This window comes from Sminthopsis crassicaudata, chromosome 3 (assembly GCF_048593235.1).
Source record: "Sminthopsis crassicaudata isolate SCR6 chromosome 3, ASM4859323v1, whole genome shotgun sequence".
NCBI lineage: Eukaryota > Metazoa > Chordata > Mammalia > Dasyuromorphia > Dasyuridae > Sminthopsis > Sminthopsis crassicaudata.
Genome location: NC_133619.1, coordinates 630,624,371 through 630,651,458, shown reverse-complemented (window position 1 = coordinate 630,651,458; position 27,088 = coordinate 630,624,371). Strand labels below are relative to the sequence as shown.

Sequence of the window (27,088 nt, the reverse complement as noted above, 5' to 3'; positions counted from 1 at the left end):
CAGGGCTACTAAAGGAAGCCTGGGTACCTGGTGGGTGGTTCAACGGACACTTTCCTAACAAGTCAAATCAGAGAGAAAACCTCACCAAGCAGGAAGAAAGGGGAAAAGGGGTCACTTAATGGAGAAGGACACATCTGGATCATGGAAGGCGGCAGGATCATATTATGGTATGCATCCTGACAAGTGAATCCAGACCAGGCAATACTAGTCCAAAAAGGGAAATGAAAAGAATGGAGAAAAAAGGGAAAAAAAGCAACCCAGCTTTCTCTCATCTGATCCAGTCTTGCCCGAAAGCCAGAGTTAAGACACCTCCAAGAAAATGCTAAGCGTTAACTCTTTCAGTTTTGAGGTCCAAAACCAAAGTTCCTACAAAGCCCCACGGGGAGGGCTCAAGGCTCTCCAAACCTCCAAAGGACTCCTTTGCTGAGATTCTCCTTTGCAATACATCCTCAGAGATAATAAAGTCTTCCAGCATTTTATCTAGATAGGCTTTTCCAGGCTTTCCCGAGAACTAAAAAGCCAAGGGCCTGGGACGTGAGTAGGGATCAGTGGGGAAAACTGAAGGATATTTGACAAATACCAGGTTTAGATTATTTTTCTGTCACATATACCATTATCAATTCAAAATGGACAGGTGACTAGAATGTTAAAAGGCATACCGTGAAATAATTAGAAGAGAAAAAGGTAGCGTATTCTCACTGTTCGTAGCTTTGGGTAGAGGGAAGAGGGTGTGATTAACTAGATAAAGCTTACAGACTTCCACAAAAGGACAAACTCATTTTGATTGTATGAAAATTAAAAGTATTCATGCTAACAAAAAGGTAATAAAGAGCTGGGGAAAATGTTCTTAAAATCAAATATGTTCGGTAAGGATCTGATAGCCAAATACTGAGAATTTATATAATTATATCAAACCAAGAGTCATTCTCCAATGGATAAGGAAATGAACAATGATTTCTCAAAAGAACTGCAAACTGCTAACATCCATATGAAAGGTTGTTTCAAATGACTAATTTCTCATGAGAGAAACAGAAATCAAAACAACTGTGAGATTTCAGCTTAGGCCAAGTGCACTGACAAAGATGACAAAAGATGGGAATAATCAGGCTGTGGAAAGACAGGCCCATTAATATAGAGCTAGAGGAACTGTGGAGAGGTCCAACCATTCCGGAAAGCAATTTGGAAATCATGCTGAGAAAGCAACTAAGATACCCATCTTCTCTGATTCAGAGATACCACTATTAGGCATATACTCCTCCCAGGTCAAGAACAGAAAAAACTAGCTTCCATCTATGTTAAAATATCTATAACAAGACTTTTTTGAAGTGGCAAAGAACTAGAAATAAAATAGATGTCTGAGAACAAGTCTATGGATGCAATGAAATGCTACTGAGCATTGAGAAATAATAAATATGAAAAAGTGGGAGAGAAAGGAGCAAACATTAAGTAATGGCAAAGGAAATAAGCAGAAGTAGGAAATTACTATGTAATATATATATATGTATGTATATGTATATATACATATATATACATATGTGTGTGTATCTACATATATAATCACAATAAATTGGAATTTTTTAAATTACAGTGAATGTTGTGTAATTATAATGAATGACTGTGTCCTCAAAGTAGAGACAAGAAAATAGACTTTCCTCCCTTCTTTGCAGTGGAAAATTGTATATAGTGGCAAACTTAGTTGGTGGGTTGGCTGGTTTTGTTGAATATTTTCTTTCTTTTTTCTTTTATATTTTATATTTATACATATTTCTTTTATATTTTATATTTATACATATTTCTTTTATATTTTATACTTATATATATTTCTTTTATATTTTATACTTATATATATTTCTTTTATATTTTATACTTATATATATTTCTTTTATATTTTATACTTATATATATTTCTTTTATATTTTATACTTATATATATTTCTTTTATATTTTATACTTATATATATTTCTTTTATATTTTATATTTATATATATTTCTTTTATATTTTATACTTATATATATTTCTTTTATATTTTATACTTATATATATTTCTTTTATATTTTATACTTATATATATTTCTTTTATATTCTTTGATATCAAGTGTGACTCTCTGGGTAGGGATGGTTATGCTTGAAAATGGAAGAGATAGAGGTAGCTAGGTGGCGCAGTGGATAGAGCACCAGCCCTGAAGTCAGGAGGACCTGAGTTCAAATCTCACCTCAGACTCTTTAACACTTTCTAGCTGTGTGACCCTGGGCAAGTCACTTAACCCCAATTATCTCAGCAAAAAAAAAAATAATAAAAAAAATTTTAAAATGGAAGAGATGAATGATGGTCTATTATGCAAAGTTCATTCTCCTCCTTTCTACTTTCTGACCCCTGACCAATCTGGGATATCTAATAATATTCAAGAAAAGCACTCTATTGTCCAGACCTCCACAAAGAGCCTTATCTTGCCATTGCTAAGGAGCAGACTTCACCAGTAAGGCAGTGCCTTGGTGGGGTAAAGAGTTATAGAGCCAAGAATGACTAAGCCCATTACCTCTCTTGGCAGGGTAATTTGACTAGAGGCAACTGGCATAGTGGTTGGAGCTCTGACCTTGGACTGAAGACAACCAAGGTTAACTATGCTTTCTACAAAGCACTGGGTAGACTAGACACTAGCAGAACAACATGAAATTAGAATGAGTTGAAAGACTAGATGCAGAGTAATCACTAATGGTCCAAGGTGAGTTTGAAGAGAGACATCTAGTAGAAAGTCCCAGGGATCTGTCCTTGGTCCTATGATATTCAATGAATTTGTTGGTGATTTAGATTTAGGACGATGGTTTTTTTTTTTGTTTGTTTGTTTGTTTGTTTGTTTGGTTTATTTATTTATTTTGCAGAGGTAAATGGAGTTAAGTGACTTGCCCAGGGTCACACAGCTAGGAAGTGCTAAGTGTCTGAGGTCACATTTGAACTCAGGTCCTCCTGACTTCAGGACTGGTGCTCTCTCCACTGCACCATCTAGCTGCCTCGGATTAAAATATTGTTAAGTTAGCTGTCAACTCTGCCAAAGATGTAATCTTGGAAAGGATAAATTTACATTTTGCATGGCAGGCACAAGATCCAAAAAGATATCAATGACTAGAATGACAAGCCAAATCCAGTGAGATGAAACTTAAAGTTCTATATTTGCGTCCAAAAAAATCAATTTCACAAATAGGGGATGGGGGAGGCAGATCTACTCAGCAGCCCATATGGAAATTTATCTTGAGGGGCATTGTGAATTAACCTCCAGTTTAATATGAAAAGCTCATATTTATCCTGGGCCTTAAAGAGAGGAGAAGGACGAGAGACATAAAAGTCTCACTGCATTTTATCTTGTCAGATAATATTTTTGGAATATTCTGCTTATTTCTGGCTCCCACATTTTAGGAAGGATGATGAAAAAGTAAAGCTTGACCAGAGAAAGACAATTAAAAGAGTAAGAAAACTGGAGAATTTTTCATGGGAGAGCTGGTCAAAGGAACTCCTGATGGTTTGCCTGGGGGAAAGATTTAAGGGATGTTAGTCCCATGAAGGGCAACTAAGTGGCACAGTGGATGAAGTGCCAGGGCTAAAGTCAGGGATATCTAAATAAAAATCCAGCCTCAAACACTTACTAGCTGTGTAACTTCAAGAAGGTCACTTAAGTCTGTTTGCCTCAGTTTCTTTATCTGTAAAATGGCTTGGAGGAGAAAATGGCAAATCACTTCAGTGTCTTTGGCTAAGAAAATCTCAAGTGGGACCACAAAGAGTTGGATGTGACTGAAATAACTGAACAACAATTCCCATAAAGGGCCTGCCACAAGGAAAGAGGATTTTTTTGGTTGGTCCCAGAGAACAGAGCCAGAATTACCAAGTAGAAGATACAGAGGGGCAGAGTTTATCAGTGGGGAAAAAAAAGCTTCTTAATAATTGTGGTCCACAAGCAGAATTGACTCCTTCAGGAGATAATAGGCATCTCATCATTGAAGACCGTCAAATAGAGGGTGAATGAATATTTCTTTTTTATTATAGTTTTTAATTTACAAGATATATGCATGGATAATTTTTCATCATCGACCGTTGCAAAACCTTCTGTTCCAACTTGTGAATGAATATTTCTCATCATATGAGAGAGGGAATTCTTGGTCTAGAAGGTTAGACTAAACCTTTTGGGGCTGTCTTCAGCTTGGAGATTCTATTCTTTCATCAGGGTGAGGAGTAGGATGGATACCATAGGAGAAGGGTGCAGAGGAGGCTGCCCATGGGGGTTCTAGAGCATCCTTCGGAGTTTCCCAGGTCAGCTATACAAAAAGGCAGAAAACTCAGGAGCAGAAAGGTGAGTTTTGTTTGAGATTATATCTTTGGAAGAAACCCTGAACACTCATATTTCTCGAAGGCCCAAGGGCTTGCTTTCAGGAAAGAGTTGTGCTGACTCTGACCCAAATCTTCAAAGAGGATCCCAGGATTGTCCTTGTACCTGCTGGGTCATTCTACACTAAAATGACGAGCAGCTTTATGAAGTGTTCTTTGCCTGTGTCTGCCCCTCTACCTTGGACAGTGATCCCTCCAGGAGCCGACGGTCGCGTCTCGCCCATTGAACAGTGGTCTCAATTCAGTTCCATAAGGATACGTTAGACATTGTACTAACCACTGGGCTTTTTTAAAAACCAAAGCTATAATCTGACCCTTGTAGAAAGCAAACTCCCTCAATGTCCATCCATCATTGGATTGAGGCGTTTTGAAATTTATTGTCTTAGAATATGTATGTGTGTTTCTTGGATTTCTAAATAATGCTTTTAAATATATAACAGAGAATACATAGAATTATAAGAAAAAGCAATTATATTGAAATATAGTTATCGAGGTTTTTTTTGAAAGTTCATGGAGGCTGAAGAATCAGCCTGTCTTAGGAAGTCTTCTGTGAGGGATAGCTAGGTGGTACAGTGGTTAGAGCACCAGCTCTGAAGTCACTAGGACCCGAGTTCAAACTTCCTGGCTGTGTGATCCTGGGCAAGTCACTTAACCTCAATTGCCTCAAAAAAAAAAAAGAAAAGAAAAGAAAAGAAAGTCTTGTGGGCACTGAGATATTAACTTGCCCAGGGTCACCCACCCAATGTGATGAAAGTTATGATTAGAAGCCTGATTTTGAGTAAATTTCTAAGTACTATACCAGGATCTCTCCTGAAGACACTGACAATACAAAGAACAACAACAATCTTTTATCATCAGTCTACATTTTTGGATATGTGAAAGGGCATCTTGCATCAGACTAAAATCTATCAGAGCCAGACATGGCTCCTTCCCATCCACCTCTCCAGAACCATTTGCCCTCCCCCACTCCAATACTCATGACTTTGAATGCTAAAATTAGAGACCCAGAAGCCGAGTCCCCATCCTGACTCTGACACTTCTTATCTGCGTGACCTTGGACGTGTCACTTGCTGAGCCTCAGTTCCTCATCTATAAAATGAAGGGGATAAATTAGCTTTTCTTTTAGGTCCCTTCTGGCTAGATATCTATAAGCCAGGGATGGAGACCCTTTTTCCTCCTTTTTTGTGTCTTTCCAGAGCTGCTAGTACACAACTGGGGTAGTTCAATATATGGCTTCAACTGCCGCCCAATCACCACTTTGGTAGCTAGCTGGAGCAGTTCCATCCAGCTGCAGTCCAGCTGTTCTTGCAAAACTTTGTCTCGAGACATCCCTTAAGCTCCCACTGGAAGCCAGGGACACCTGTATCCCTCAGCACCCAGCAGAAAGAATCCAGCTGAAAGTCCGCCATCATAGGAGCCAGGCAAGAGAAGCAATTGAAGGACTCACAGGAGGCACGGATGATCCACCTCCTCACATGCCTCCAAGGCTGCTGGGGGCACACACTCTTCCTGGCATTTCTCCCCTAGATTCCTGAGAGCTTACTTCATTTCCCTCCCCAGCTGGGACCTCCAGCAAGGCTCTCTGGGCTGGCGTGCATCCAGATGCGGTCGAGTTAAAGCCACACAGCCTGGGGTTGACTGGCAGTGGTGCCAAGGGGTGAACGGGCATCTCTGCCCCTCTCCTGTACTCTCATCACCCTTGTTCTGAGTCACTCTCATCTATTCACACAGATCTAACAATGACCAAAAAGAGCCACTGTTCAATTTGGAATCCGGGTATATGAATGGTCTAGAGCAGTGGTCCTCAAACTTTTTAAACAGGGGCCAGTTCCCTGTCCCTCAGACTGTGGGAGGCCGGACCATAGTAAGAACAAAAGCTCCCACTCTGTCTCCGCCCCTCAGCCCATCTGCCATAACCCGGTGGGCCGCATAAACATCCTCAGTGGGCCGCATCTGGCCCCCGGGCCGTAGTTTGAGAACCCCGGGTCTAGAGGAACATCCTTCCATGGTTCTAATTTCCAGGGTCTCCACACCCACTAAAAATAGCCACCGAGCCCTTGCTGGGCTCCTTGTCATCTCCTTGACAGCAAATTCAAAGAAATTCTTGTTACGAGAGGACTGTGGCCAAGGACCGCCTGAGCCTGGGAATGATGCACGTTCCCTTGGTCACACCTCATGTGCCACCTTCCCACAGCTGCTCTGGGACCAAGTAAGTCTTCTGTGAATGAGTGAGCAGCGAAGTCCAACGGAAACCGTCCAGGACAGCAAGCCTTTCCCATACCTTGTGGGTCTAACCCTAGGATGTCATTTTCCCACTTGGGAAAGCTCCCAAGACCCTGGCTTGATGACTACAGAGCTGAGTGGATCTGGAGGCAGAGACAGAAGCCAAGGCGCTGGCCCTTCCTGAAACCGGTGGCAAAGACTGTCCAGGAAACTGGGGATTCCCGGGTGTCAGTTTTACAAGCCCTGGGTCCCCCTACTGCTTGGACAGGGGTGGCCCTTCCCTAGCTGGATGTGATTTCCGTGGGTTTCTAAGAACCAAGGGTGGGTCTCCTTGGGGAGAGGGGGAGGCTGGCTGCCCTGGAATTAATTATCCAGGAATATGCTGAGCGTTGGTTGAAGTCACCAGACACACTTTCTAGCTTTGGAAAATTCTCCGTAGGTTCCCGGGTCTGCAGTGGAGCAGGTGGCAGGTGAATCTGCTCTGTAGGTAGATCCCCAGAGATCCAAGATGATCCCAGGAAGGAAAGATCCAAGGAGAGAGCTCTCAATCATTGCTTTCTTGGCCTCCTGGCAAGGGCCTGGGACCACATGCAAGTAAGAGTATCTCCAGGAGAATTCCACAGAATGAATCAGGGGGATTAAGGGGATTTACCACAGACAGCAGGGACCCAGAAGTGCCCGAGGCAACTAAGTCCCAGCATCTCAATCCAGAATCACAGAATTTTTTTTTACAACTGGAAAGGACCTCAGTTGTTGATAGAATTGGAGTTCTCGAGTTTAAAGGGCTCTCATTCGGCACAATTCCCTCATTTTACAGATGAAGACATGGAGGCCCAAGGGAGATTGCCTTACCCAAGGTCGAACAATGAAAGTTTCACTTAATCCTTCTGACTCCTAGCCCACCCTGTCTCCTACTGCTTTATGGATGGATCTAACCTGAAATAAGGGCTTCCTCTAACTTGTCCTCGGGGACCTCCAAGAAGAAAGAACCCACCATCTCTTGAGGCAGTCCAATCCTGCTTCGAGGCAGTTTACCCTGAGGTAAACAGAAATAACTGCCTTGGCCACTCTCTTCTCCAGCTCATTTTGGAAACTGAGGTAAATAGGGGCAAGTGACTTGTCCAGGGTCACTCAGCTAATGGCCTGCCACTTCCTTCTCCGGCTCATTTTACATGAGGGGGCTCCCCACACTGCTAATGCCTTGCAATTTATACCACCGGCTTGGACCTCCCCATTAGAAAAGGGTCTCCTTGAAGGCAAGAATCGTATTTTTGTCTTTCCATGTTTTCATTATTCAGTCATTTTCATGGCTGACTCTTCACGTCCCCTTTTGGTGTTTTCTTATCAAAGTTATAGGAGCGGTTTGCCATCTCCTTCTCCAGCTCATTTTACCAATGAGGGAAACTGAGGCAGATGGGGTGAAGTGACTTGTCCAGGATCTTACAAGTAATAAGTTTCTGAGGCCAGATTTCAACTCAGGAATAATGAGTCTTCCTGTCTCCAGACCCGGTGCTCTATCCACTATAGTGCCTCCTAGTGGTCCTACCTTTGTTTTTATTCCTAGGCTTGTAGCACAACACCTGGCATACAGGATGCTCTTTAAAAATGCTCGTTGAAAGGTTTTGCAATGGTCAATGCTAGAAAATTACCTATGCATAAAATTTTTGTAAAAATTAATTCATTAAATTAATTAATTAAAAATGCTTGTTGAAGGCTAATGGTACACTATTTCAAAGTCCGATTCTTTTTGTACAGCAAGACAACTGTCTGGACATGTATACATATATTGTATTTAATTTATACTTTAACATATTGAACATGTATTGGTCAACCTGCCATCTTGGGGAGGTGGTGGGGGGAAGGAGGGGAAAAGTTGGAGCAAAAGGTTTGGCAATTGTCAATGCTGAAAAGTTACCCATGCATATAAAATAAATTAATTAATTAAATTAAATTAAAAAAAAATAAAAATGTTTGTTGATTCACTGGCAGCTCTGTTAAGAAATCCTCCCCCCCATATCAAGTCTGGTTGTGCTTCTCTTCAGCTTCCTCTCATTGCCCCCGATTCCATCCTTGGGGCCAAGCAAAACAAATTTATTCCTTTTTTCTCATGTCAAGCCTTCAGACATCTATCATAGCTCCCTTGGGGCTTTAGTTTTCCTGGCTAAACATACCCAGTTCCTCGAAACAATTCTCATAAGACATGAACTTGAGATCCTTAGCTGTCCTGGTCTCCCCCCTCTGCCTGCTCTGTAGCTCCTCAACTCATCAATCATAAATTAAGCACCTACTATGTGCCAGATGCTATGCTAAGCACTGGGACTAGAAAGGTCAGTCATTTCTCTCAGGGAGCATGCAATCTAACATGGGGAAATAAGGTACAAACAACTAAACAAGATAGGCTGTTGTTGAATCGCTTTTCAATCATGCCTGACTGTTAATGACCCCATTTAGGGTTCTCTTGGCAGAGACACTGGAGCACTTTGCCATTTCCTTCTGCAGCTCATTCCTCAGATGAGGAAATGGAAGTAAACAGAGTCACCCAGCTAATGGTCTGCCTCATCTTACAGATCAGGAAACTGAGGTAAATAGGGGTAAGCGACTTGTCCAGGGTCACCCACGGCTAATGGTCTGCTACTTCTTTCTCCGACTCATTTTACAGATGAGGAAACTGAGGTAAACAGAAATAAGTGACTTGGCCAAGGTCACACGATTTGAACTCGGGGAAAATGAGAATTCCCGTCTCCAGATCTGGCGCTCTACCACCTAGCTGCCTTCAACAAAATATAGACAGGATAAATTGGAGGTGATCTCAGAAGGGAGGCACTAGGGAAAAGTTTCCTGCACAAGGTGAGACTTTAGCTGACCCTTGAAGTTACAGGAGCTGGGAGGCAGAGATGAGGAGGGAGCTGCTTCAAGCACAGGGAATGCCCACAGCTGGGAAATGTCAACATCCTTCTTGTCCTGGGACATGTAGAACTCAAGGCAACTTTCCACAGGCCCACTGATTAAAGCAGGAAGAAAGCCGTCTCCATCCACCGAGTGCCAAGTGGGGATGTGGACAATGGGCTCATGGATCTGTGGGGCGGCGGCTGCTTCCTCCCTATCGTAGGTGGGCATCACTGGCAAGTCGTCCTCAGAGCTATGGGAAATTGGGGTCCATTGTCAGAGAGAGAGAATGAAAGAGACAGAGAAAGAGGAGAGAGAGAAAGAGAAGAGAGAGATAGAGGGAGGGAGAGAGGAAAGGAGAGTGAGAGGAAGGGAGGGAAAGAGGGAGGAAGAAAAGGAGAGAGAGACAGCAAAAGAGGAGAGGAGAGAGAGAAAGAGACAGAGAGATAGAGGGAGGGAGAGAGGAAAGGAGAGTGAGAGGAAGGGAGGGAAAGAGGGGGGAAGAAAAGGAGAGAGAGACAGCAAAAGAGGAGAGGAGAGAGAGAAAGAGACAGAGAGAGGGAAGGAGTGAGAGAGAATAAAGGAGAGTGAAAAGAAAGGAGAAAGAGAGAGGGCAAAGGGGGAGGGAGAGGAGAGAGAGAAAGAAGAATCTTTCCTACAACTCCTGACTAATAGTTACCCACCCTCTGTTCAAAATCCCCACTTCCTTCAAGACATTCAAGCTCAAGGACGTCATCTAGAGCAGTGGTTCCATAGATTGATTTGGAGGTAGAGGACATATACAAGTTTGGAGGGAGGGAAATGACCCACTTTCACAATATCATTGGTTTCTTTTGTATTTTGTGCATTTAAAAATATGGTACGAAGAAGGGGCAGATGAGCTTCCCCAGATATTCAATGAGGCCATGCTAAGAAGCCTTGCCTTTTCTGACCCCCCCCCCCAGTGGCTAGTGTACTTCTTTCCTAAAGGCTTTGTATTTATTCATTTATTCTCTCTTCTCTCTTTCTCTCTCTCTTCTCTCTCTCTCTCTCTCTCTCTCTCTCTCTCTCTCTCTCTCTCTCTCTCTCTCTCTATGTGTCTCTCTTTCTCTGTGTCTCTCTGTCTCTATCTCTCTGTGTGTATGTATACACTCATATATTATTCCCTTCCCTTCCCTCCCCTCCCCCAAAGTATGTACATTCTTTGAGAACAGCCACTGTTTCTTTATCTTTATATTGCTGGCAACTCCTAGCAACATATACTAGGTACTTAATAAAGGCTGATAATTGATTGATTATGTCCCTGGATTTAGTGCCCAGAAAAAACCGAAAGGTCCTTTCCTCAGAGGGAGTCCAACTGCACATCTTATAGAGAAACTAAAGCACAGAAAAGCAAAGTCAGAAAGAGCCTGATGGGAAGAGTCGGGATTTGAACCCCGATATTCCTCTGCCTAACCCAGTGCTGTCTTTATTACCCTACGGCTTCTGTGTAATTTCTCATCTTAGTGCTGCAATGGCAGCACGTGACAAGAAAGAACAAGACGCGCGACGTAGGTGAATGGACGTTGGGTGAACTGAATCCGCCACCTGAGTTGCCTTCTAGGGAGAGGCAAAAGAGATGTACATTTATAGTTAAATCTTATTTTCCTTGACGCAAACCCAGCATTCCAGCAGATGTTTCTACTTCCAGTCCCACTGGAACTTTATGGAGTTGCTGCCTCTCTTCCAAGCACCAGACAGCCGTGGGACATGGGAGGGCCCGAGGAACTTGTTGAGTTCGGTATGAAACGGCCCTGGCCGGCGTCCCTGCCACATGGAAGGAAGGCATCCAGGAGAGAGGCGTTTCATCTCTTCCTTTAGTGCAGGAGAGGGGAGTTAAGCCCAGGAGAGAAAGGGCAAGCGATCCAGAGGAAGGAATCCTAGTCTGACGCCAACATACTCTGCTTCGACTGTGTTATAATGAAGAAACTGTAGGGCCTCCCCCCTACCCTTGCAAAACGGGGAAGGATTATCCTGATGGCTGCTGTCCTTTGTCTCAAAGAGGACCAAAAGGGCATCGCTATGTCGCTAGGTGCAGTCTTAGGCAGAGACAAAGGACCAGTCCCAGTCCCTATCCTGTGCCAGCTGTTGCCCTGCTAAGCCCATGCATCCAAAGTCTGTTGTCATGGTAGCATATAGGACAAGGACTGCTTCCCAGACTGAGGGCGAGTGGTGTTTGGAAAGCGTTCCTTATATTCTATACCAAGATGGTACCACCGACCTACAGTGAGCTCAGCAAGGGATGTAAACTCTTCCTCCAGAAGGGAAGATGGGATGAGCTAAGTCACCTGTACTTTCTCACTCAGCTTTCTCGTGGCCAAAGTCACTTTGGGCTGGGACTGGGAGTAGATTTCAGAATCCCCAAATCTGAACTTGAAGGGACTTCGGGGCTGCTAATCCAACAAGTACCTAAATGTGGATCCCCTCTACATTGGGACTTCTTAAACTTTTTCAACTTGTGACCCCTTTTTTGCCCAGGCAATTTTTACATGGTACATGGGTATATTAAAATAGGTATACAAACCAAATATCTACTGATAATAAATCATGATTTTGCAATCCCCACATCCAATTATGTGACCCCCAAATGAGGTCGCAATCCATAATTTAAGCTTTGCTTTTTGTCATAACCAACAAAGTGGTCATCCAAAGTGTCCCTGAAGGATTTCTGTAAGGGGGAAGCCCCTTCCATCCCAGGAAGCCGTTTCCGCTTTGGACAGTTTTACTTGTTACAAAGTAGGGGCAGCTAAGAGGCGCCATAATGCATAGAGCTGGAAGCCAGCAAGACTCATCTTCCTGAGTTCAAACCCAGCCTCAGGCACTTAGTAGCTGTCTGATCCTGAGCAAGTCCCTTAACTCGGTTTGTTTCAGTTTTCTCATTTGTAAAATGAGAAAACTGAAGCAAATTGCCTTCTCCGGCCATGACAAACCACATCTTTGCCAAGAAAACCCCGCATGGGGTCACAGAGAGTAGGACACGATTGAAACGACTGAAAAGACAAACAACAATTTGTTACAAAACTATTTTAAGATGAAATCTATCTCTTTGAGACTTCCACCCGCTGCCCTCCCTTAGTCCTGCCCTTTGGATCCAAGAAGAACAAGTACAATCACTCTTTCATAAGATAGTCCTTCAATACTTAAAGACCAGTAGCATACCCCTCTCCAAGCTCCTTCCATCCATCCATCCATAGCTAGATGGGTCTCAAAGCTCTTCATCATTCTGGTCGCCATCTTGTGGATGCTTTCCAATTTATCCAAGCCCTTCCTAAACTGTAGCAGCAAGAACTGGACACTAAATTCTCATATAGTCTACGAAGGGCTTGCCAGCTTCCAAATACTCTTTCTTTCTGACATGGCCTAGTTTTTCATTAGCTTTACAATGAAAAGAAGGCTGAATTTGGCATCCAAGAACGCTGGTTCAAACCTTAACAGACCACTTATACCGATGAGACCTTGGACAAGTCCAATTGACTTAAAAAATTAATTGCTCCAAGATCCAAACAGTAACATTGCAGCTTGTAGTCTCATTCTGAGTTGTTTGTGGTACCTATTTTTCTTATGAGCTGTTTTCAATAAAATGTTTGACTTTTTTAGCCAGTCTCAGTTTTTTCATCCAGCAAGAAAGTGAAGTAGACTGAACCAGTCTTTCTAGGAGTTTGGAGTTCATTGACACTCCTCATCCTTTTTTTGCACATACTTCTGCAGAATTTGTACTCATGAAATAGATTTTTTTAACTTAATAATAAGGCTTTGCCTTTAGACCTTCTGAATTTTATGTTCTTAAATTTGGCCTAATGCTCGTCCACTTTTACATCCTGTCATCCATCGTCCCTGTTAACCCTGCCAGATTTGTGTCAGCTACAAATGTGATAAGCATTCAACCTATAGCTTTATCTAAATCGTTGGTAATGATGTTGACAATGATAATGACAATAATAATAATGACAATGACAATAATAATAGCTGTTATCTGTAAAGGGCTTAAAGGTTTGCAAAGAGCTTTAGACAATACCCAGCATATAGTCGGTGCTTAATAAATGCTTGTTGCTTGTGGATCTCCCTTGACCTTCAAGACATTCCTGGGAGGCAGATCTATTAGCATCATCATCGTTATTATTATTACTCCCATTTTACAGAAGAGAAGGTGGAAGCCTAGAGATGAAGTCATTTCCCAAAGTCATAGAGCTATGGGAAAAATAAGTTCTAATGTAGCATCCTCTCTACTAAGAAACGTACCCGGGATCAGTAAACCTCCAGTAGGCTTTGAAGCCTGTCTGAAACCGGAGTCCAGTCCCAATCTGTGATGGGAGAAAGGTCAGCCTCAGGTCAGAGTTAGGATTCAGTATGTGACTACCCAGAGGTCAGTCTACGGACAGAGTTAATAGTCTCTGGCAGGAGCTTGAGGTCAATGTGGAGCCAGAGTTAAGAGCTTAATGCTTGATTGTGATCGGTCCTGGGGTCAGAGGTCACTCAATCTGGGTCTAAAGCTAGGGTCAATCAGTGACCGGGGTCAGAGGTAGATCTGGGTTCACTCAGGCTACAATCCGAGCACAGACACAGACCATAGCTTTTCTCGCTGGCTCTTTAGCCAGCCCAGATAAGACGCGAACCTGTGACCCTGGTCTTATTAACACTGTACTCTATCCCACTGCGCTCCCTGGCCGATGGCCAGCGAAAGCTCTGGTCCTTGGCTCGGGCCAGCCTCACAGCCGCTCTCTTTCCATCAGTCATCTTGGCCCTTCCCAAGCTTAGCGTATCTGCCGTGACCGTAGCACTCTCTAAGAGAGCCCTTGGGGCAGATATTACCCTGGCCTTTCCATCTCTGCTTTGAGCGGGCTGCCAAGCCTGAACTGCAGAGCCACAGGGAAGAGAAGGAAATATTAAGCGAGTTACGAGGGAGCAGAAAGGCCGCTAAGAGCTCCAGGGTCTGGAGCCTTCATCCAAAGGGTCACTGGGCCCGACCCATCCACGAAGGACCATTTGCGTGGCCCTCTAGATGGTCCCCCCAAAGATACTAATTTATAGCTAGGCCTGATTTAAGGCTCTGGAGAAGCCTTTCCCTTCTCACCCTGCCTGACAGAGGGAAAGGTGCTGGGGGAACTCTCTTTTCAGAGGCGTCCGCAAAGTTTGCCTTCGTTGGCCTGTGGCGAATTTCATCCTCCTACCCCCGACCCTTCCCAGTTTCACTAGATCAGTGACCCCCAGCATCACTACCATCACTGCCACTCCCAAGGAGCATCTGCATCTTAAAGGGATGTGAGAAATGGAATCTCGGGCCCCACTGGTACAGGTGATCCTCAGATTGTGCCATCCTGTGTGGAAGGCTGGCCCTGAGCTAGGGGAGGAATGGGGGAAGAAAGGTATAAAGGTGTCAGACAGCAAAGGCTCTACCCTTCTTCCTCTCCCATGTAGGCAGCGGGCACCAAAGTGCTTCTTTCCTTCTTTCTGCATAAAAAAAGTCAAGAAGGGAAGAATGCCCATCTGGTTCCCTAGGAGGGAGAGGTAGCCAGCTGGGCTTTGCTTTCCCCCATCTTCTCTCTCTTCTGTGGCTGTGTGTCTCTTTGCCTTCTATCCATGCTCTTCTCTTTCCTTCTCTCTCTCTTTTTCTTCTTCATCTTTTCTTCTCTCTCCTCTCCTCCTTCTTCCTCTTCCTTCTTTTCTCTCTCTTCCCCTCTTCTCATTTCTTTCCTTCCTCCTCCTGTTCTCTCTCCCTCTACTTCTGTCTCCCCTCTCTTCCCTTCTTTGTTCACTCCACTTCCCCTTTCCTCCTTTCTCTCTCTTTCCCTTCCTACCTATCCTTGGCCCTCTTTCCCCTCTCCCCTCACTTGTACGTTCCCTAGCACACTAAGGGATGTATGTGTGTACATGTTTATGTACATCTGTGTGCAGTATACATATTCTACCCACTCCTGAAATTACTCAGATCCTATTTTCTAATTTCATCCTCCATGGCAAGCCAGTGACCCTCAGGGTCACTCTTTGAAATGGCTGCATTTTAACACACATTTTAGTTTGCATCTGCTCCCCCCCCTTCCCTCACCTCCATCCTGGCCAGAGCAGGGACCTCAGGGCTTATTCCCCTGCTTGAAGACAAAGCTGGGCCAAGTCCGATACCCTTCCCCTCCTCCATCTTCTCCTTGGCTCACTGCTCTCTTTCCGTTTCCAACTCTCCTCCAGCTAGTCCAAAAACATCCCATTAATCCCTGGCTGAGAAGGTATCCTAACAGGGAGTAGCAAAAGCACCAAGCTTTGCAACACATCCTAATGGGGTAAGATTAGGAGGGAAAAAGAAGATGTTCCAGAGGGAAGGGAGTTGGCTTGGAGCACAAGACATCAGTTACATGGTATCGGCCAAGAGGCAGGCAGTCTGGAACCACTGAGGCACATGGTTTGAGAACCGTGAGCTCCCAGATAGTAGGAACCATTTTAATCATCTCTGCATCCCCAGAGTCCTAGCCACAAGGCCTCGCACACCATCAGTGAGCAACAATATGTGTTGAATAAAGGGATGAATGAGTTCTAACCACAGCCATCCTATTACATCCTGGATTCGCCACAATGCCGACATCCCCAAATCTCAGCTGGAAGGGACTCTTAACCGACTCCGATCTCAAGAATTCCTTCTAATCCAACCCAATCGAATAAACATTTAGTAAGCTCCTACTATGTGCCAGGTGCATGCTGAGAACTGAAGATGCAATTTTTAAAATGACATTTATATTATACTAAGCAAGTGTTACTCTAGCCTTCCAGCCCTCCTAGGTACAACGAAAGCAAGCTGCTCCCTCTCTCCCAAGGCAGCCCAGGCCAGCTTGCAGCAACTCTGTCAGGAAGCTTTCCCAGAGGTTAAGTCAAGATCGACCCTTTTATAACTTTCCACCACACTCTGGGCCCACACAGGAGTGTGATCCCTCTTCCACATGGGCAGCCTTTTAAATTAAGGCAGCTCCTGTGTTCTTCCTATATTTTCTCATCTCCGGGCTAAAAACCTTCTGTTCTTTCCCTCATTGCACAACACAAACTCAATCGAGATCCTTCATGCGTTAGAACTACCCTTCTCTGAATATTGCCCAGTTTACCAATGTTCTCCCTAAAATGGGGTGCCCAAAAATGAACGCCCGACAGCCAATGTGGTCTGAGCAGGGTTTACATAGCACCGGGGCATGCTCACCTCTGCTCCTGGACGTTTTGTCTCTCTTCAGGAGGTTCGAGATCGCCCTAACGACTCAAAATGAGCTTTTAGTTTACTAAAATGCTAAGATCTTTTTCGGAGGAACTGCTTTCCATCTAGGGCTTTTTTCCCTCCTCACTCTATCTTATACAAGTGGAAGCTGAGTTAATCTAAAGTAAGAATTTACTTTTATTCCCACTGGATTTCATCTTCTTGGGTTTAGTTAGTAATTACTACTACTACTGTTACTAATACTATTACTACTGCTTCTTCTACCATTACTACTACTGCTTCTTCTCCCATTACTACTACTGCTGCTACTACTACCATCATTACTGCTGCTACCACTACAAGTACTATTATTACTTTTTCTACTATTTTCTACTATAATTATTACTGCTACTACCACTATTACTGCTACATTTACTACTAGTAGTACTTTTTCTACTATTATTATTACTATCACTATTACTGCTATGTCTACTAATAGTAGTAGTACTTTTTCTACTACTATTATTACTGCTATTACCACTATTATTGCTATATTTACTACTACTACTACTTGTAGTACTTTTTCTACTATTATTATTACTATCACTATTACTGCTACATCTACTACTACTACTAGTACTTTTTCTACTACTACTACTACTATTATTATTATTATTATTACTACTACACTATTGCTACAGCTACTATCACTACTATCACTACTGCTGCTACAACCACTATTGCTTTTACTACTGTTGCTTCCCCTACTATAACTGCTATTACTGCAACTAATACAATTACTACCGCTGCTGCTACTACTACTATTGTTACTGTTACTACTACTTCTATTACTGTTAGTACCACCACTACTACTATTGCTACTGCTACTACTACAACTATTACTATTACCATTGTTGCTAGTACTACTATTATTACTGTTTCTTTCCCTACTATTATCACAGCTTCTACTACTGCTACTAATACTATCACTACTGCTGCTACCACAACTATTACTATTGCTATTGTTGCTTCCCTTACTAATAGTTTTACTACAATTATTACTACTGCTACTATTATTATTATTACTTCTGTTGTTAATATTATTATAATTGCTGCTACCACTAGTATTACTACTACTGTATTATTTACAGTTGCTATTCTACTACTATTGCTGCTACTTCTACTATTATTACTACTACTGCTACTGTTACTAGTCCTCCTGCTACTGCCACTACTAGTACTACTGTTGTCATTGTCACTACTACTACTTCTACCATTACTACTACTATTACTTCTTCTACACTATTGGACTCCGAGGTGGCCTCAGAGTCAGAAAGGATTGAGTTCAAATCCTGCCTCCCATGTGTCTCTAGGCCTGTCCCTTGACTTCTCACCTGCTGAAGAAACCCCCTAAGTCTACAAATTACGGAGAAGGTGTTGGTCTACATTGAGGGGGCTTCCTCACCCACAATTCCTTATCCCAAGGCAAACAGAAGTCCAGTCCAAAACCAAAATGATTGTTATCCAACCAAGACCTCCCGGCCCATGCTGAACAAAAAGAAAAGCATAATTTGGAGCTTTTATGATCTCATTTTCTGGCCACGATCTTGGCCATTTGGCTCGTTAGTGGCAGCTTCCCATCATAGCTGGGGGCTGTCAGATGGGAACAAGTAAGCATGCTCACAGTGCCCTAAGCCAGAGTCTAATTAGTTATCCCCAAAGAAGTGCTAAGAATTGGAAATGCAGGAAACAAAGAGGGGAATCTACCTCTCCCCCAACTTGTCTAAGAGCCCTTTCTCCATCCTTCCCTCTGAGCTTACCTCCAATTTATCCCGTCTATATCTTGCCTCTATAAAGACTTCAGCATGGTATAAGGGAAAATTTCCCCATAACAAGAATTATCTATAAATGGATTGGGATGATTTGGGATATTAAAGGATCCCTGTCTCTATAAGTGTGAGTCAAAGATCATAGATTTGGAACTGAAAGGGACTTCTGAGGTTTCCTAGATTTCATATGTGAAGAAACCAAGGGAAAGGGGAGAGATTCTAAGGTCCCACTGGCATTCAGCAGCAGAATCAGGATGTGGATGAGGATTGAAATTCATCGCTCCTCGTACAGCCTGGAGACCACTTGTCTGGAATGCCACACAATGGTGGGGAATCTTTTAGCCGCCTGTGGGACCAGACTGCTTCTATAATTCTGGGGACAGAAATGGGAGCTACTGTGGCTGTGAAGAGAGTGCTGGCTTGGGAGCCAGGAAGATGGGTTCAAATCCCATCGATGACCCATTGGCTTTGTGACAATGGGCAAGTCACTGTCTGAACCTCAATTTTCTTAACTATAAAATGTAGATAAAATAGCACCTATCACATAGGACTGTCCAGAAGATCAGATGAGATATAACATAAGCAAACCATTAACACTTAAAAATTCTAGCTTTTACTATTCTATTCTTTCTGTTTTGTGCTCTTTTTGTCTCTGTGTCTCCTTCTCTATCTTTCTCTGTATCTCTCTGGCTGTCTCATTCCCTTCTTCCCTCCTTCTCCTTCTCCATCTCTCTCTGTCTCTATCAGTCTCTCTCTGTTTTTGTCTCTCTTTCACTCCATCTGTCTTTCTCTTCCTCTCTCCCTCCCTCCCTTCCATACTCTCTCTCTCCATCTCTCTGTGAGTATCTCTCTCTATCTCCCTTCCCCTCTCTCTCTCTGTGTATTTGTCTTTCTTTCTGTCTCCCTCTCTGCTATATCTTTCCCTTTCTTTCTCTGTCTCTTTCTCTCTGTACTTTAATCTCCGTCTCACTCTCTCTGCTTACACTCTTTGTCTGTCTGTCTGTCTGTCTGTCTCTCTATTTGTCTTTCTTTCTGTCTCCCTCTCTGCTATCTGTCTTTTCCTTTCTTTCTCTGTCTCTTTCTCTCTGTACTTTAATCTCCGTCTCACTCTCTCTGCTTGCGCTCTCTCTCTCTCTCTCTCTCTCTCTCTCTCTCTCTCTCTCTCTCTCTCTCTCTCTCTCTCTCTCTCTCTCCCCCTTTCTTCCTCTCTCTCCCTCTTTCTCCCTCTCTCTCCTTCTTTCTCCCTCTCTCTCCCTCTCCCTCCCTCTCTCTTCCTCTCTCTTCCTCTCTCTCTGTCTCTCTCTGTCTCTCCCTGTCTCTCCCAGATCCATTCATTCGTCACCTCAGGCTTTGGATTCCCTGGAATCCAGTTAACAAAGGTCAGGTAGGCCTACATCTTGAATCAGTCTTTATCAATGGAGTGAGAGAGCCTTAGCACTAGGTGCTATAGGGAAGATGAGGAGACTCCCATCTCTGCCCTCGGGGAGCTTACAATGTAGTTGGAAAGATAGAGAAGAAAGGATTACTCCAAACTCATATGAAAAAATCATAAAAACAATCCAAACAAGTACAAGATCAGGAGCCAAGTGTACCTAGAGGCATGAAGGATGCTGGGTGGGGTAAGGCCCTGCTGATGGATTGTCACTCTGCCAACTTCCCTTGTAGCCTTGTCTCTCCACCCTGCCCCACCCAAGCGAGACCTACCATTAATTCTTCAAGGATCTGTATGGAAAAGGGGGGCTGTCAGGCCCTTCTATTCTCTTCCACTCCTAGCACCTCCAGCAAAAACAAAAACAAACTCAAATCTGGGCTTCTTGAGGAAATGGCTAGCTTCCAGAAAGGAGAGGATCGTGCTGGCTGCTTCTCCCCTGGTCAGCCTCACCAGCAGTGCCCTTCCTGGGCTCCACGGTTCAGGAAGTTTAACAAAGGGGACAGCATCCAGAGAAGAGCACCTGAGGTAGTGAAAGGCTCTGGGATCATGTCATACAATGATCCGTTAAAGGAAGCTGGGATGATTAGCCTGAGGAGGGGAGGAGGGCTGGAGAGGAGACATGATAGATGTGAATATTTGAAGGGTGATGGTATGGAAGAGGAAGTTAGAACTAGCAGCCAGGGGTGGAAGCTGCAAAGAGGCAGGTGTGGACTTGATGTAAAGAAAAACTTCCTCAGAACTGTCCAAAAGAGGAATGGACGGGAGTGGGCTCCTCTTCACTAAAGGTCTGAAGACTGGATGGCCATTTGCAGCAAAGAATACAGAGAGCCAGATCTGGACTCAAGAAGATCCGAGTTCAAATCCTGGTTAATGCTGACTGGATGTCCCTGATGAGTCACTTTTTTTCTCATCTGTTAAATGAAACAATTGAATTCAATGACCTCTAGAATTCCCTGGGTGTGCTGCCTGGGGGAGTTATAACGAGTCTATAGACTGCACAAGTTTTCACCTGAAATCCCTCCTAATTCTCAAGTCCTGCGATTATCCCTGATACATTATTCCCTTCATACTGATAGCAGCCCATGCCTCTTAATGGAGGTCTTCAAGCATGGTCTGGATGACTCTTCCCTGGGACATTACAGAGGCTCACAGGCTGTCAGACTTACAGCTGAAAAGGACCTGACCTCCACATTTTTTTTTGTTTGTTGGGTTTTTTTAGGCAATTGGGGTTAAGTGACTTGTTCAGGGTCACACAGCTAGGAAGTGTTAAGTGTCTGAGGCCAGATCTTGACCTCCACATTTTACAGATGGGGAAACTGAGGCCCAGAGAGGTCGGATGATGAGTTCCTTGAGGAAAGAAAGTGCCTTTCGCCTCTTTTTATATCCCCAGCACTCAGCACAGCGCCTGGCACACAGCAAATGTTTCATAAAAGTTTACTGACTTGAACTGAATCAAATGACAAGATTACAGATAATGTGGAGGAATCTTGACGTGAAGGAATCTTGGAGCCTCAGTTGGCTGACTCAGACACAAGTGCTGGGCCATTTTTAAGACCCAGAGGAACAATCTTGCTGTTCCTGGGGAGTTTAGAGTTCCAGATTCCTGGAAAATCTCTTTCTTTTTTTAATTCAATAATATTTTATTTTTTTTCCAATGACGTGTAAAAATAGTTTTCAACCTTGGTTTTTGTAAGATCTTGAGTTCCAAATTTTTCTTCCTTCCTCCCCACAATAGCAAACAATCTGATCTAGGTAAAATATGTCTAACTTGTATCTGTAATTTCTTTATTTAGAATGTTTTGAATATAGGACAACATCCCTAATTCCCTGAGATGAGGGCTATCCGAGAGGCAAAGCCATCTGTGATCCCTTTCTCTCAGATCCAAAGAACGGAGGATCAGCGACATCCTTTCCCCACGGTGGGCCGGGGAAGGAGGCCCCTCCAGTCTCAGCGTGCCCACAGAGCACCCGTTCCTCACCACAGCCATCTCTAAACACCTCCCTGAGGAGGAGGGCTTTGGCACAGAGAAGGAAACCTGCTTTCCTGAGGCCTGGAGGACGGTCCAGCCCCGTGGGGGGAGGGAACAGAGAGGAAGGAGAGGGGTGCCTCCTGCTCACCGATACAGGTCCTGCCGTCGGTGTGGAGCCTGAAGCCAGTCTGGCACTCGCAGTGGTAAGAGCCTGGAGTATTCACACATCTGTGCTGGCAGCCCCCATTGTGAACCTGGCACTCATCGACATCTGGAAAGAAAGGAGGAGAGAAGAATGGAGGCTGAACAGCAAAGGCCAACTTAAGGGGCTTACATCCCCCCACCTCCAACAGCCGCCATCCCTCGCACCCTGTGACAGATTCAGAGAGACCCAAGTCAGTGCCCCAGGATAACAACCATCCCCTACTTCCACTGGGCCAGCCTCCTTCCTCCGCCATGCCCGATCCTGCCTTTGCTGTTCCCTGCCCTACCCAAAAATTACTCATCCCTTAATATTCATAATAACCGACAATTTTATAGTTCCGTAAACTCGGCCAAGCTCTTTGCCTCCGTTGCCTTGCTCGAGCCCCACGACGATCCCTGGAGGCAGGTAATTCAAGCATTGCAATCCCCATTTCACAGATGAGTAAAGGCAGTGAGAGATTTGGCTTCGGAGGACCTGGATTTGAATTCCACCTCTAGAAACTAAGTGACTCACAATCACACAACTAGCAAATATCTGAGGAAGGGTTTGAATCGCAAGCCTTTTTGATTCCAAGTTCAGAGTTCTAACCACTAGCTGCCGTGGCTAAATGATCATATCCATAAATTGTCAGGGTAGGCAGCTAAGTGTTACAGTGAATAGAGAAGCAGACCAGAATTCAGGAAAACCTGAGTTCAAATTTGAGTTGAGATGTTTCTAATTGTGGGAGCCTAAATAAGCCATTTGCCCTGACTGCCTCAGTTTCCCCACCTGTAAAATAGGGATCATAAAGTCAACTGTAGTTTTCTAATTATTTTTGTGTCGAGATTATTCAATCTTCTTCATTTAGGTAAATAAATAAATGATTATTTTATAACAGCAAAAAAGAATTCTACCTCTGCCTCTTAGAGGCTGTACGATTTTAAACAAATTACTTCAAGTCTATGGGTCTCAGCTCCTTTTTCTATAAAATTAATGACCATCCTATGGTCTAAATCAAAAGAAAGGGAGAGATGTTAGGATTATTATTAGGTGCTAAGTTGGTTGTCTGATACTTAACATTTCTCTAGCTGAGAGTTTACATCTTTAAAGGAGTTTGCTCATTGGTTCTGTAAGGAGTTCCCACAAGCCCATTTTCTGGGAGGATAAAGGGAGCCAAGACATAATGGGGAGAGTCAGTCTGCCCCTTCCCTTTAATTCTATTATCCTATTATCTATAAATGTATCAGGTAAATGTACTGGTGGGTACAAATCCAAGTCCATCAACAAGCATGCATTAAGCACCCTATAATGTGCCAGCTGGGAATAGAAAGAAAAACAAAAACAGCATCCCTGCGCTCCAAGAGCTTACATTCTAGGGGGGAGTCAGCATGGAGATATATAGAACAAATTAGATTACGGAGGGCAGCAAGGTGGTACTAGGATAGCTAAATAGCATAGTGGATAGATGCAGGATGTGGAGTCAGGCAAACTTAAATTCAAACCTGGCCTCAGATACTTCCTAGGTGTGTGACCCTGGACAAGTCACTTCCCCACTACAAAAAAGATAAACCAAATCCATCTCACCCTGATGGAACAGCTATACTGATTCTAAACATATTAAAGAAGCTTTCAAAAACTCCATCAGGGACTAGGGGAGATGGAGTGTAGATAAAGGAGTTATTTAAGTGCACACACACACACACACACACACACTCCTTAAGAGGAAAAAACAAGGAGGGAAAAAAACTTGACAGGTAAATGCAATCTCAGTCCTTGAGCAATTAACAACCAAGCCTCTAACATTAGGAAGTTTCCCCCTTGGAAATTTGAGAAATAGTAATTGTTATGGATTTAGGGATACTAGATGATGATTTTGGCATCCCCCTCCCCTAGATAGCAAGTAATCCAATATATGTTAAACATGATAAAAATATATGTTAAATCCAATATATCCATACATATTTATATAGTTATCTTGCTGCACAAGAAAAATCAAATCAAGCAGGAAAGAAATGAGAAAGAAAACAAAATGCAAACAAACAACAAAAAGAGTGAAAATGCTGTGTTGTGATCCACACTCAGTTCCCACAGTCCTTTTTCTGGGTACAGATGGCTCTCTTCATCACAAGATCATTGGAACTGCCTGAATCATCTTATTGTTGAAAAGAGCCACATCCATCAGAATTGATCATATAGTCTTGTTGCCGTGTATAATGATCTCCTGGTCCTGCTCATTTCACTCAGCATCAGTTCATGTAAGTCTCTCCAGGCCTCTCTGAAATCATCCTGCTGGTCATCTCTTACAGAACAATAATATTCCATAACATACATATGCCATAACTCATTCAGCCATTATTAAGTGCCTACTATATGCCAGGAACTGTGTTAAAAGGATGGGGCTACAAAGAATGACAAAAGACAGTCTCTGACCTTAAGGAGCAAATGGAGCAATCGATATGCAAATAATCGTGGATGGACAGGATCTACACAGGATAAGTGGGAGAAAACCAGCAGAGGGAAGGCAACCTGTCAGTCAGGAAGGCAGGGACATTAAGGGGGACTGGGAAAAGCTTTTGGTTAAAGGGGGCATTTTAGCTGGGGTTTGAAGGAAGCCAGGAGGAGATGAGGAGGGAGAGCTTGCTACTTCTGTTGTCATTGCTTTTGGTTTTTGTTTTGAAGAGGACTAATGACATCATGGAGTGATGACTCCTTGACTTGAGGGTGAATTGAAGCAGGACAGAGTTGCACAGAGGCTCAGCCTCATTCTTTCTTCCAGACTCATGGAAGTCCACTGGCAAGACAGATGGCAGGATGGGCAACGACCCAGGATGCAGTGATTTTAGCACCTTTGCTATCTGACCAAGCTCTAAGCTCTCCATAGCCCCACTTTGGTCGCCTTTGTGGCCATGGGAACAAATCGCTCTCCTCTGTCCATTCCTGAAGGGGAGTCTTCACCTGCCTGGAACAGAAGTTCTCTCAGACCACCAATGAGCTCGTTAGCTCCTCTCAACCTGGTCTAGACCATTAACCAAGATGATTTACCAGGATATGACCACTTCTGCATATGCTACAGCTTCTTGGAGACAAAAGTAGAGTTGGATGGAGGTGGACCCCAAAGGTGGATGAACAAACAGCCTTGAAAAGGACTCAGCAAGCCCTCCCACCACAGGTGCTAGTCCAGTCACACAGCTAGTAGGTGTTTGAGGTGGATTTTAAACTAGCATTTTCCTGACTCCTAATCCAGAGAGAAATAGACCCAGGCCGAGACAGAGACAGGTAGAGACAAAGAGAAAGAGAGAGAAAATAGAAAGAAAAACAAGAGACAGAGTCAGAGAGAGATACAGAGAGAAAGGAGGAGAAGGAGGAGAGAGACACACAGAGAGAAAGGAGAAGGAGGAGAGGGAAGAGGAGAGGAGAGGAAATACTGGAGCCGGAGGGAATAGGCAACTCGGGGAGAGAAAGAGTGCATTTCTAATCTCTTCATCAAAGAGCTGAGCCAGCCACCTAGCCCAACTGGCAGGGTTTGGAATGCATCTACATTACCAGCCCCTCCCATCTGAAATCTCTCACCTCCTTTTCCAGTGGATGCATTCCCCAGTGCTTTCTCCCCCAGGCAAAGAACAAACCAAGAAAGCTGAGAAGGAAAGAAAAGGAGGTAAAAGGAGAAAACCAAATTTGAGGTAAATGACACTCATTCAGAACAGCTTCTAAAGAGATGATGGATTACTCGGACAGAGGGGAGGCAGGATGTGGCACTGGAGACCCCCAAAGCTGCCAAACCCACAAAAGAATGCATTTTGCAGAAGTGGGAAATGGGCAAGGTCTCCTCTTTCCTTTACTCAGCCCCAGCTCTGCCCAGACCGTGTTCTTATAAGACTTTGTTAGAGGAAGAATGGATGATACCGAATTTAGACGTTGAGGACCTGGGTTCAAGCTCAGTTCTGATATTTTAATACTCATGTAGGCAAATCTCTTCCTTTTCTAAGACTCAGTTTCCTCAACTGTAAAATAAAAGTTCAACAAAATGACCTCTAAGGTTTCTTCTAACTCAAAAATCTGTGATTCTATAAACATATGCACCCAAGGAACATTTCTTTTTGGGCCTCAGTTTCCTATCCTGAAAAATGAGGATGTTGGAAGAGATGGCCTTTAATATCCCTTCCTAGCCTCAACCTTATTATCTCTCAGCAGTCCATGACCCAGCCTCCATGGTGGGGCAGAAATCATGGGATCTATCAATCTAACAATAAGCATTTATCAGATGCCTACTATGTTTCATAATATGTTGTTATTGCTGTTTGTCCTTTGTTCTCAAAGATGACCATGACATCGGGGAGGTGCATAACATGCAAGTGAATTGGATTAAATGAGGGAGGCTGTGCAAGGTCACCTGCCTCACTTTCCCTTCTGGATCCAGAGGCCAGATAGAGATCAGGATGACTGGAGATGGCCCTGGATAAAATGGGAGATCTTGGCTTGTGGGCTGGAGATGCAGTTAAGAAGCTTACGTTGTAATGGCCAGGAAGAGGCAGCCAGGTGGTTGAGTAGTTGAAGCCTAGAATCAGGAGGATTCAAATTCAAAATTGACCACAGATATTTATCAGCTGTTGATCCTGGGAAAGTCGACCCCAATTGCCTCAAAAAAAAGTAATGGATGGAGAATCACGGAATTTTTATCCCAAAGTAACCTTAGAGACAATTTAATCCATCCCCATTCTTGGATAAAGGAGGAAGCCAAGGTTAAACTGCGTTCTGATGAGGTTCAAGTATCAACCTCCAGAGACTATATAATAGTAGTTAAGTTACTGAATATCCTTGTCAAGTTGTTCTGCTAATACCGCTGTGATTCTCTTGTGTCCATTAATAATTGTGTGCAGGAAATAAAAGTCTGTCCCAGATGTGATTCTCACACTACAGTGAACATGTTTTTATTCCTTTCTTTGGGGAGGCTGTAAGACTGTGCCCAAACCTAAGGTATAAATAAATCATTCCTGAGCATCAGGG

The 27,088-nt window shown here is 43.6% G+C and overlaps 1 protein-coding gene across 1 annotated transcript in view; it reads right to left on the bottom strand.

The window, feature by feature from the left end:
* MEGF6 (multiple EGF like domains 6) overlaps positions 1-27,088 on the bottom strand; it is a 376,924-nt gene that overhangs the window by 87,016 nt on the left and 262,820 nt on the right. The window contains 1 exon segment of the mRNA XM_074306481.1: positions 22,049-22,171. Within this exon segment, the coding sequence (XP_074162582.1) occupies positions 22,049-22,171 (123 nt within the window).